At 38.4% G+C, this 11,798-nt stretch overlaps 1 protein-coding gene across 1 annotated transcript in view; it reads right to left on the bottom strand.

The window, feature by feature from the left end:
- The window catches only part of LOC104537563 (AT-rich interactive domain-containing protein 4B-like), a gene marked incomplete at its 3' end in the record, with an annotated part of 61,472 nt that overhangs the window by 22,504 nt on the left and 27,170 nt on the right, over window positions 1-11,798 (bottom strand). The window contains exons 2-4 of the mRNA XM_010180485.1: window positions 6,711-6,821; window positions 1,848-1,913; window positions 1,155-1,245 (exon numbers count right to left, since the gene is read on the bottom strand). Of these exons, the coding sequence (XP_010178787.1) occupies window positions 1,155-1,245; window positions 1,848-1,913; window positions 6,711-6,821 (268 nt within the window). The remainder of the gene's footprint in view (window positions 1-1,154; window positions 1,246-1,847; window positions 1,914-6,710; window positions 6,822-11,798) is intronic.

Here is an 11,798-nt window from a genome sequence, read left to right as displayed (position 1 = left end):
GCTGAACTGATAACCCCATGCTTTCTCAGAAGTATAAACATACACATACAACAAAGTACTAACAACAGCTATACCATTTTATTCTTAAAAGCCCTTATATCTAATCCACGTCTATAGTAATTATGAAAACGTTATTTATAATGTTAATTCTTGTCTTTATACCTCACGTTTTACCGCATCCTTACCTTGTCTCCCCTTTACTCGTACATTCTACTTCTCCAACAAGAAAACAGATATCTTTTCTGCAACACTTATCTGGAAGACCTTACCTAAACTTACAGTTCTATTCCTCTCTAAAAGGAATATGACTAGGAAAAGTTAGTCCTTCTCTAGTTGTTCAGCATCACTTCATCCATAACAACCCTTAATCTCTCAACACAACTAATGTTCTTTCAAGACCTGGCCTTCATCTTCCCACGTCCCAGTTATTTGCTAAGGAAAGGAATATGTAGTTTCTCAAGAATAAGAATGTTTCCTGTAGTACCTTTAAAACTATGAGTGCACAGATGGAATATATGTTATCATTCTACAGCTGAGCAGTTTTCCCCAGGATAGACTGACCTACTAGTACCTAGCACCAGAGTAAATCGATGTATATAAAGACTTAAAAAAATATTGAAAGAAAAAAAAAAAGCTCTATTTTCACTTGTGGGCATGTGGATATATCGTCTGACATCTGAAAAGTCATATTAGAAAACAGAGCAAACAAACAGCAAAAGAGTTGAGTTGATTTTTTTTTTTTTAATAAGCTATGTCTGTTTTTACAGCAGCTGTTACCAGGGCTAAGTCTGAGATTAGGGAAAAATAAGTACTGCAACTTGTGTTTTAAAAGCACTTCTTTTCCTTTTTTAAGGAAGCATGACAGCATACTTTGCTTCAGAATATTTAATAACAGTATATTAAATTTCTAAGAAGGAGTTACCGGTTATAAAGCAAATCCCTAGGCCTTTTTTGGGGTCCCAATTTATTTTGAAAGGTACAGTTTCTCATAAAAACCCAAAATAAGAAGTTTAGTGTCAAGAGTTATTTAATATAAACTTTGAATATCTAAGCACTTCCAAAAAAGTCTCTCTCACCATGCTTAAGACAAATCCAGGTCACAGGCTTATTTTTAAGTCAAGTGCTTTATTCAAATACATAATGATTTCTCTTACCTACAGTGTACCAACTTGCATCTGTTAACTTGTTGATAACTGCTTCCTGGTATGTTCCATCTGGATTCTTCACTTCCACAACAGTTCCTACCTAAAATACAAAAGCCACTTAGCGCTGGAGGGCTTCTAAAACAGGCAATGAAGTTAATACTTTTGCGTTTAGCAAACAGAGTTAATTTCTAATCTATTTTTATGTTAAATATACTATACTTTTCCAGTTTCACTTGAATATATTTGTATCCCTCAAAACTTACTTCTTTCATTCCGCTGAAATAAGCCAACTAGCTGAGCTAATTATTTCTTGCCAGCAGGTGGGGAACAAGAACCAATTTGAGTGATGTCATTCTCTTGTATAAGAGCTTGCCCATCAAATCCTCCAGCTGAGTTTTCCAAAGCAACAGTGACTACAAATCAGTGTCAGCCAAACTTCTTAGCTTTAAGGCCAAAAAGAACAAGGGGGCTTGCATCAGCCTGTACGTTGCATCCCCTTTAACTACAAAAGGAAAAAGTCAACATGAAGAATATAGTAACTCTAGCCTCGCAGCATTACCTTTTATGCTTCGTGATCCTATCTGGCCTGCATAATAAACGGAACCTTCCACTTCCATCCCATACTGTATATACACGTTTATGTCAAATACTGAAAAAGAACACTTTTCAAAGTGCTAGCAAAATTTAAAACGAAGTCATTACCTTTAAGGGACCCTTTATGTGGTCATCCTGCACTTCCACTGTTGAAGAATCATGTCTGAAAGTTACCTAAAAAATATAATTCGACTGACAATCACTTGATACAATTGAGCAGCATAAGCACATGCAGACATCAATAGCTCTTCTCTTACTCTCACTTTACAGTTAGTCACCATAATCATTCCATTTGCTAAAAACTTAGTTTCATTCAGGTATTTTAGAAATACAAGGAGACTTCTTAGTCATCAAAATTTCTGAATTTTTTTTAATCTTTCAGAATAGAACCATTACCTCTAAAAGAAATGACAAACTATTTACCAACAATATTTAATGGCTCAAAAAGATCTCTACAGTTCTCTTAATGATTTGAATTGTACTGCTCTAGTACCATACCAATAAAAGAGAAAGTTTGAAGAATTCTGAGCATAAATAATTTTTAAGAAACATTTATATTCTTCAATGCTCTGAAATCAAACAGTTTTAGCACCTATATGTAAGCTCATATCATGCGGGTTTTTTTGCTTTTGCTTACTAAAATGCATTTCCCTCACTCAGGTGAGTTGAAAGACTCAAACAAAAAAGTACAGAACGCTGCTGTCAACTGAACAAAATGAACATCCCAAATAGCCTTTCAGTTAATGTCAGCCTACTAGCCTACATGCTGCCAGTTAATGAGAAGTAAATGTACAGACGGCTAACTTTTCAGTCTTTCAAAACTGGAATAAGTAAATCCCCTAAGTACTTCCAAAGCATTTCACCATGTCATTGGCTGTGTCTTTAATACTACACACACTGTCCTCAGAAAAAAAAACTGGTCTGGAAATTCAAACTTATGATTAAATTACCTATATCAGATGCTACAGATATTCACCATTCATTTCACTCAAAATTAACTTGGTCACAAGGAACGCCACAGGATCCTCCTATCAATTACACCTTAAGTTTCATTTCCACTCTGGTTTTAAAATTCAGGGAAACAGAGAAAATTCTGGCATTACATTTTATGTACATATGTAGATTTTATTAACGCACACACAAGTGATGTTCTAATGTTCACGAGAACATACTCACTTGCAAGTATATAATGTTTTATTTAGTATTCACAATAAGTAAGAATGCAACATGAGATTCAGCCATGTAACAGTAATGCTTGACTACAGCAATACTGCATTAAATCTGAGGACCTGGTTCACAAATGTACCCAAGGTTATATTTTTACTACTGTTTTCTCTGTAGCATGCAGCAACAGCAGAATTTCCTTCAGAACAACAGTATTCTCTAACACCAGTTCTCCTCCTTAGTCTCCTCAGGAGGAAAGTTCAAGGAGTTTTGTAAACCTTGAAAGGAGCAAACAACTGACAACAGCACCTACAGTAGGACTAAGAAAAGCCTACTTTGTCTGATTAGAAAACAAATGCACTAAAATGCTCTACTGCCTTCCAGGTGCTACTTCATGAAATAGTCATCTTCTGGTAGAACCTTCAGATGTATTGCTGGGAAAGTATGTTCTTTTTAGAGCTGCATCAACCCACCTATTGATGGCAAATACTCTGTCCACCAGACAGACAAAATCATACTTAGTAACTGAAAGCCAGACAAAGGATTCAGGCTAGGAATTAACTCAGCAAAGATTATTCTCCTTAACTTCAGCCTGACAGATATAGGTATTATTCCTTTCTTTTAGGGGATTTATCTAGAAATCAAAAGTTCAGTTCAGATGCAAAGTAATCCGAAATCTGTGGTCACTACTGGCGCATATGAAATAACCAGTATATCAATTTTGATTTAGAGACATCTGTTTTTCTTTACTTTCTGTAATTGCCTTAAATGTATTTTACAGCAAAAAGGAAATCTATCCAAAACCATGAGCCAGCCACAATGTACTACCCTGAAAGGTAAACAAAGCAAATTGCTATTGTGTATTCCAGAATGCTTTTCTTTTTAAAGATGCCCTGGGGCTTTGACTCTTTCTGGGGAGATTTTTGATACCAACAGTTTTTGTTTCTTGAGATATACATACATGCTCGAAAATATGCTGCTTATTAACAGAAATATTCAAACTCCAAACTCAGTGTGACACCACCAGCCTGTCTTGAAGCTAAGAAAAGTGATGTCAGTATCTGTCAGTGTGGGTTTTAATTTCCACAGTATCTGTCAGTGTGGATCCTTTCTGTCTCAGACAAAAGATTAAGAGATTCAGCACACCAGCAGCCTGTTTAGATTCAGTTGCAATTTCCCTTTTCTTCACCATCCTGAAAAGACAGCCCTGGTAGGCTCCATACAGCAAGTGCTTCACTAGTTTCTGTTTAATAAAGACATACACAAGAAACAGTTTCTTCTGAAACTTCTGTGAAGGGTGCCCAAATACCAGTGAGTGTGGATGATGGTGCTAATTGTTTTAGGAGACATTGTCAAAATAAACTGGCTTAAATAGCTCTCTTAAGAAAAGCTTTAACAGATCCTATGAAGTGGAGTAACACCCTTCTATCACAGAAAGTCTTGCCCTTTAGTCAAATTTGTACTGCCTTCAACACCTCTCGCAAGTCCAGGCAAATCTCAAGTTTTACTGCTTTCCATGACAAAGTTACATTGTTAATGTAAAATTCTGTACCATGTACAGAACCTGTCAAAGACTGCTAAACTGTAACATACAGTACCTACTGATAATGAAATGACAGATACATAGTTATTAAATTATACTGGTGATGAAAAAATTATTATGAAGGTATCCCTCAAAATATTCAAGGAAGTAGAATTCAACAGAAGAAAGCAGGTAAAAGGAGATGGAACTAAATGTATTTTACTTGCCTGAAGATGAAATCTTCTGTATTGAAAAAAAAAATAAATAAAATGTTGCCATGCTCCTTTCTCAACAGAGCATCTAGTTATAAAACTTAAACGAAAGCTTCAAACTAAAATTGATGTCATAAAGTTCACTGACTTTCCTTTTTCTCTAATAGTTCCAAGAAACCAAGGCATAAAGTACATTTGGGCCAGAAGAAACTGTTGAACAAGTGGAAAACAAATGCTGCAGATAAACTACCAATATTTCAGACAAAGTAGACCTGACAATAAGAATCTTGGTTAGAGATATGCTGGAAAAAGTCTGCATATGACAGAGTTGCAAAGATTTTTAGAGAAAATCGTGAGGTGACTGTTAAGTCTAAGAAATATACCTTCCTGGTGGAAGAAAGACAATGTAAACAGATATTGTTACTGCAGTCAGACAAAAAAACCCCGACCCTCAACCACCAATCACATTCCTCTGTAAAGCAACAACAACAGTACTGGGCCTTAACGGTCCTAAACTACAGAGTGTCCTAAGCTACACAGTTAACAGTGAAGACACACACACAGACTTAAATCCACAGGCCTTCAGGCACAGCCCCCACAGACAACTTACAATAACAATTGCATTCCATGTCATTTCAAGATCTTTCTGCAAAACATTGCAGTGATCAAACTGCAAGTAACAAACTCATAAGAAAGGATTTAATGAAAAGGATTTCAATGAAAAACAAACAAGTGCAAGTGGCCGTAAGAAGGTGGGCTGAAAGCCCTCTGAAGAGCTGAAAGGAGTTAAGATTTCACTGATCTAGGAACAACACAGTTCCTGTATTTAAATACTGATATTTAACAGCTTAAATACCAATACTCAGTCCCTTAACTCAACCATGCTGTAAAGCATAAACTAGCTGATGCTGTTAAAAGTTATGACTAATGAAATGAAAAGACCACTAATTTGCTCTAAAGGCTTTTTAAAGATGTCAGATTTAAGACTAACATCTTCTCATTAATATAGTCCTTCCCGCCAGGGCTTTTGGAGATAGCCTGCTCTCTCTCTCATACTTACTACAGGCAAAAATCAGCCACAGCACGAGGGCAGACTTAAGCAATGAATGACAGTTTAGAATGGAGGCTCTTCTGGAACAGGCTATTGCCACTCACAATTCACACATTTTCACTTATATTTACAGTAGATATAAGAAAAATATTCTGCCACTATAACTCTGTTGCAGAGCAACACCTTGATTTATTTTTTCTAAGTGCTTTTGATCCTTGCTCTGTTTTTGTATGAGGTTAAGAGGCAGAGCAGAAAAAAAGTACCAGCTTCCACATTAGGAGCTTTTAGGGCAACATTATCCAAAAAGAAATATAAAGCCATTTTGCAGTGTAGATTTACTATATAATAAAAACAAGCCCTAACATTGTTCTCTTTATTTCTAAAAATGATACCTTAAATTTCCAAAGGATGTTAAAATTTATTTATTGTATTCCCTCTCCACAATTTTTATTTGCACTGCACGTGGCTTTTATTGATTCATTCAGTCATTAACTAGTCACCATAAAGATTAGGTGAAATTCCCTGCTTGTTCTTCTATAGGACTCCAAATGCCAAGTCTTTGTTGGAATACAGCAGGGTTTCATCTTATTCCTGAAGAATTACCTAGCTGCCACTCCTAAATGGCAGTGACCTGTGCTCCTGAACTAAAAGAAACCATAATAAACCTATTTTGAGGAGTTCCAGCAATTTTCTGGTAACATTCTTCAAAACGTAAGCCTACATTTGCCAAAAATTTCATCAAATGCTTTAAGATTTGTGGCATCGGAGGCCACAAATACTGGATGCAAGCAGATAACAAAGCAGTGAAAGAAACAAAACAAATCTAATTGCATGGGAGTGAGGGGAACCACTCCCAAGAGAAATAAGCTTACTTTTATTTCAAAGACTGCACTGCCAGCCTCCAAGGAAAGGACAGCCTCTTAGCTGTCTTGAGACTATAAAGAAGTTTCATGTTGTGCTATTTTGAACACTGATGAATTGTTTCCCCCCCAAAAAAAAGTGTTTGCAGGAAAACCACATACCTTGACTTTGACAAGTCTTTTTGCCGTCTTGATCTTGGCTTCACAGAAGGCTCCTCTGTACTTCGCACTCACATCAGTGCCCACTGTGAGATAGGGAGGCTCATCAATGGCCTGGAACAGAAAACAACTGGTTTTTAATTACTGGCTACTGGCAATATAGCTGTCACCCTCTTGCTAACTTTTGAGGACAGAGCACTACAAAACAGCCCAATAAAACTTGTCAGTGTATGTGTATCACAGCAGCAGAAACACAGAACAAGAAGCTCATACAATGACTACCATAAATACAATAAACTGATACCACAGTTGTCTGCAACAAGTACCACATAAGCCTCCAACCTCTGCACCACCTGACGACACAGCAGCTGGCCAGTTCTGCTTCAATGGTGAAGGCCAAGCAAATGTTCTACCTTCTCCTTTAATTGCCTCAGATCTGATGAGTCTCATGAAGACACTGGTGTTTATTTTCCTCAAATAATTAAGTTACATTTTTCATTAGTAAGCAGAAAAATTCTGAAGCAACTCTGCTTTTTTCACTTTTGAATAAAGTAAATTATATAGGTGGCCACTTACCAGAAGAGCAGCCTGAGGGGCAGAGTACAATAACGGTAGGATAAATGCACAATGGAGGTGAAGGGCCCAGACAAAAGACAACGTTCTGTAGCAAGCAACAGAGGAACAGGTGGCACCCAAACAGGGAAACAAGAAATACAAGAGGAAGGAAGTAAGTGGTTTTGGGGGTAGGAGGAGAAGATGGGTCTAATTAGTATGCAGAGTGAGCTCTGTTTCTTCAAAGGAGGTCCATCTTCTCCCACCCAACCTTTCCCCGTGTAATCCAGGGGAGAAGATTCTAGATATCTGAATCACCGCACTATCACTTCACAGAATGTGGGTCAGAAGAGAGAAGGCAGAGAGTGACAAGCAACAGGAGTGAGGCAAGTTTCCAGGAGCTGCAAGCCTCCATGGAGCCCCAATAAAAGGCTAGGAAAAGAGACCTAATCTTCATCTGCACCCCTACGGATTCAAACACTGCTTACATGAGGCAATCCTGGCATATCCACGCTCTCTATGGGAAAAATATAGAGATTATCTCCTCCACAGGCCTCAGGACTACTATTTGATACTGAGGTACCTGCACCCAGCCTCAGGTGGTTCCCACTGGCTGTTTCCAGCTCCAATACATCATTAGTAAAGGTATGCAACTAAAGGTATGCAAATATGTACCCAAATGCTTCAGTGCATCATTTTTTCAGAAATTTAAGTTTTGCAAAACTTGAAAACGAGAGACATGAGATGCCACAGTGCTAACTCTGTACTAATGATGTTTTTACCTTGACTCCATTCAAGTCTACCTCTCATTTTCAGGTAACAGAATATATTTCAGAGTACTACGAAACTGTTACCAACCTGCACTTTTTAAGATCATGAGAAACATAAATGCTCTAATGAATCCGTCTTCTTTCTCTCTCTGCATGTGTGGTGTGTGACTGCATGCAGAGTAGTAGTATATACTACTCTGGTGGTAGTATATCCATGAGCACATATCTGTTCCTATTCCAGACTGAATAACAATAAAACTGAATTGATATTAATGAGGTATCTGTTAAGTGTTGAGATTCTGAAATTCATTCCCTCCTTGCTTGACTAATGGTGTAAATGTACTTCTCTTCAAGGCAGGCTGCAATGCTTTTTTTCTTACTGCACTCAGAAGGATGCTGAAACAGGAACTCAGATGGTGATAAACTTGGTTTCGCTTAGTACTCTCACTAAGTGTATGAAGTAGTGGCTGCTTTGCACAATATAAATCTGAATAGGGAAAAGCAGCAATGTATTCTCCAGCAAAGCCAGTAAAGAAGGGACCATCCCTCCTGCTCTCCCCCAGTCTTGAGTGAAGAAACTCTCTCAGCGCTACAATGTTGACAGTCCTTCATGCCAGCTGATCTCCTAAACTTAAAAGAAAGCGTGGAGTATTGAATCATAGAATCATTCAGCTTGGAAAGGACCTCTAAGATCATGAAGTCCAACCGTCAATCCAACATCACCATGCTCACTAAACCACGTCCCCAAGTGCCACATCTACACATGTTTTGAACACCTCCAGGGATGGTGACTTCACTACTTCCCTGGACACTTCCCACTCTTCAGTAAAGAAATCCCTCCTAATATCCTATCTAAACTTCCCCCGGCACAACTTGAGGCCATTTCCTCCTGTCCTATCGCTTGTTACTTGGGAGAGGAGACCAACACTCACCTCTCTACAATCTCCTTTCAGGTAGTTGTAGAGGGTGATAAGGTTTCCCCTCAAGCCTCCTCTTCTTCAGGCTAAACAACCCCAGCTCCCTCAGCTGCTCCTAATAAGGCCTGATCTGCAGACTCCTCATCAGTTTCATTGCTCTTCTCTGGACACGCTCCAGCACCTCAATGTCCTTATTGTACCGAGGGACCCAAAACCGAACACAGGATTCGAGGCGCGGCCTCACCAGTGCTGAGTACAGGGAAGGATCACTTCCCTGCTCCTGCTGGTCACACTATTTCTGATACAAGCCGGGATGCTGTTGGCCTTCTTGCCCACCTGGGCACACTGCTGGCTCGTGTTCAGTCACTGTCAATCAACACCCCCAGGTCCTTTTCTGCCTGGCAGCTTTCCAGTCGCTCCTCCCCAAGCCTGTAGCGCTGCATGGGGTTGTCATGACACAAGTGCAGGACATGGCACTTGGCCTTGTTAAACCTCATACAACTGACCTCAGCCCATCGATTCAAAGACTGAGATTACTTTGACAGGAAAGACAAATCCCAGATGGGTCCACACAGACACACATAGCTAGAATTCTCCTATAAATGAACACTTAAAGAGCCTGTTGTGTCAGTATCAGTCTATACCTCCCTATACAGCCAAACAAACTATCTCAAAGATCAACTCATAATGTTAAGTTTAACTTACAGAAAATAAAGAATACTTTTCCTTCGCTACTATGGAACATCGACAAAAAAAAAAAATGTCTACAGTACTGAGAACCAAGACAATCTGAAGCTCTGGTCTTCGACCATTTGGAAGTTTATGGCAAGGGAACAGACAAGTCAAAATCAAATTTTAAAGCAGAATTTAAAATTCATATTAAGAGTATATTCACCAATATTAGTGATTACTGTATTGCTATTCTGGCTTATTTTTATAAGCCTCTTCCAAAAAGAATATTCATTTGAAGAATGAAGATCTGTAATAACTGAATTCTGTTACTATCACACAAGTTAATTTCAATCCCTAGCCTAAATCTCTGGAACTTATTTTTACAATAGCAAACTCCTTTCACTGGAATTAGTTAATATTTACCATTGTAAATAGAGTCATTTCAAAGAATAGCAAACATATGGACCATTTGCTTACCATTGTAGGTATGTTTACCAAAAATACAGTACCGGAGTGGCTTTTGAGAGGAAAATTTATATTGATGAAATGTATTTCTTTAATTACCACTATGAATCGTTATACATTTTAAAATAACCATGTGAAATCTTCAGTGGATACATACAGGAAATTTTTCCACAATTTTATTATTCCATTGAAACACAAATTATGTGGGATTTTTTTTCCTCAAATCACTTAACTGACATTTTCAAAATAGTTCCCTCACTCTTACCAACAGTATCAGCTGAAAGTGAAAAGTTAAAACTAGCAACATGTGATGCACCATAGAGAATGTAAACTAGAAAAGCAAACAGTAATGATCAAAGTCTGGCATTAATTTGAGATAATCCTTACCAGGACTTTGTAATTTTCACCAACTCTAAATGAGTCACCTGTTCTCAAGCAGGTTTTATTCAATTCTACCAAAATTAGACAGAGATTAAAAATAAGTATATGGCTATTTTTACCTCTCTGTTACTCTTCTCTGCTTTATGCTTACATCATTTAATGGACACCCTTACACTCAAAGTGAATGTATCTTTGCCTATTTAATTTGTACATGTTTTGGCAGGATTTGGGTTTATTCTTTCTTTGCTTTTCAGTTCAGGCTACCAGAAAAAAAAAGCACAACAAACAGTATGTTGAAACACAGCTAAAATCGGAGAACATCATTCAGTAATGTTGGAAAAGGTTATTAAAAGCATATTGAAATTATCTTAACAAGAAGTGCTACAAGAGTCTATAAGGGGAAGGGGAGACACAGTGTTGGACTACCCTACAATAAAAAGTTCTGAGCTTCTTAAAATTATTAAAAACTTCATTCTGAGACAACTCTACTAATCTCATACATTGCTGTCTCCAAATCTCTGGGCTGCAGCTGGTCTCAGCTTTTTTAATTTTAAAACAAGTTAATCTGAATTTGCATTTACATGTTATATTTTAACACAATTTCTTGCACCTTATAATCCATAGATAAGAATCATCTTTTCAGTAGCATATAATAAAACCATCAATAAACTTTTGGTCAACAGGAAAACTAAAAAGTATGCCCAGCACACATCATGAACGTCTTTCTTTCAGAGCAGCTTTAATATACATCCCAGATTTCCTCTGTCTCAACGTTTCTACTCTCTCGAAACAACTTTCAGTTCACAAAGGAGGAAGAAAAAGGGGAAAAGTGAAGCTGATAGTAATCTATAGGTTTGCCTTTCCCCTCCTCTGCCCCTCCACCCCTATTGGCCGAAGACTGGTATTTAAGATCTTCACTGAAACCACCCACCAAGCAGGTGCTTACATGAGGGATCACTGTTTCGTCTGGATTAATGACTGAGGCTGGGCTACCAGAAGGGAGCAGGCTCTGCTGGGTAACAACAGGAGATGGACGTGCTTCTCCAGATGGAAACTGGTGGAGGACTGCATCCCAGGCCTTGCTTTCCCGTGAGTGCTGGACCGCAGCCAGGCTGGGGCACAGAAGGGCTGTTTCGGAAAGAGACTGGGGCGAGACCTTCCCCAGCATTTGCCTTAGCTGGGTGCTGACTACAGAAAGCTGAACGTTACCAGCGGTTTGAGCAGCTCCCCAACGAACTGCAGCCAGCCAGTTGGATGCTCTAGCTTCAGTAAGGCTGCCAGAGGGAAACAGAGCCCGGCTGATTTAGTAGAGCTCATTAAAGACGGCAGAGGAG

Source organism: Mesitornis unicolor, unplaced genomic scaffold (assembly GCF_000695765.1).
Source record: "Mesitornis unicolor isolate BGI_N332 unplaced genomic scaffold, ASM69576v1 scaffold14863, whole genome shotgun sequence".
Taxonomy (NCBI): Eukaryota; Metazoa; Chordata; class Aves; order Mesitornithiformes; family Mesitornithidae; genus Mesitornis; species Mesitornis unicolor.
Note: the sequence above shows the minus strand (reverse complement) of the source record. Positions and strands in the feature narration are given on the sequence as shown.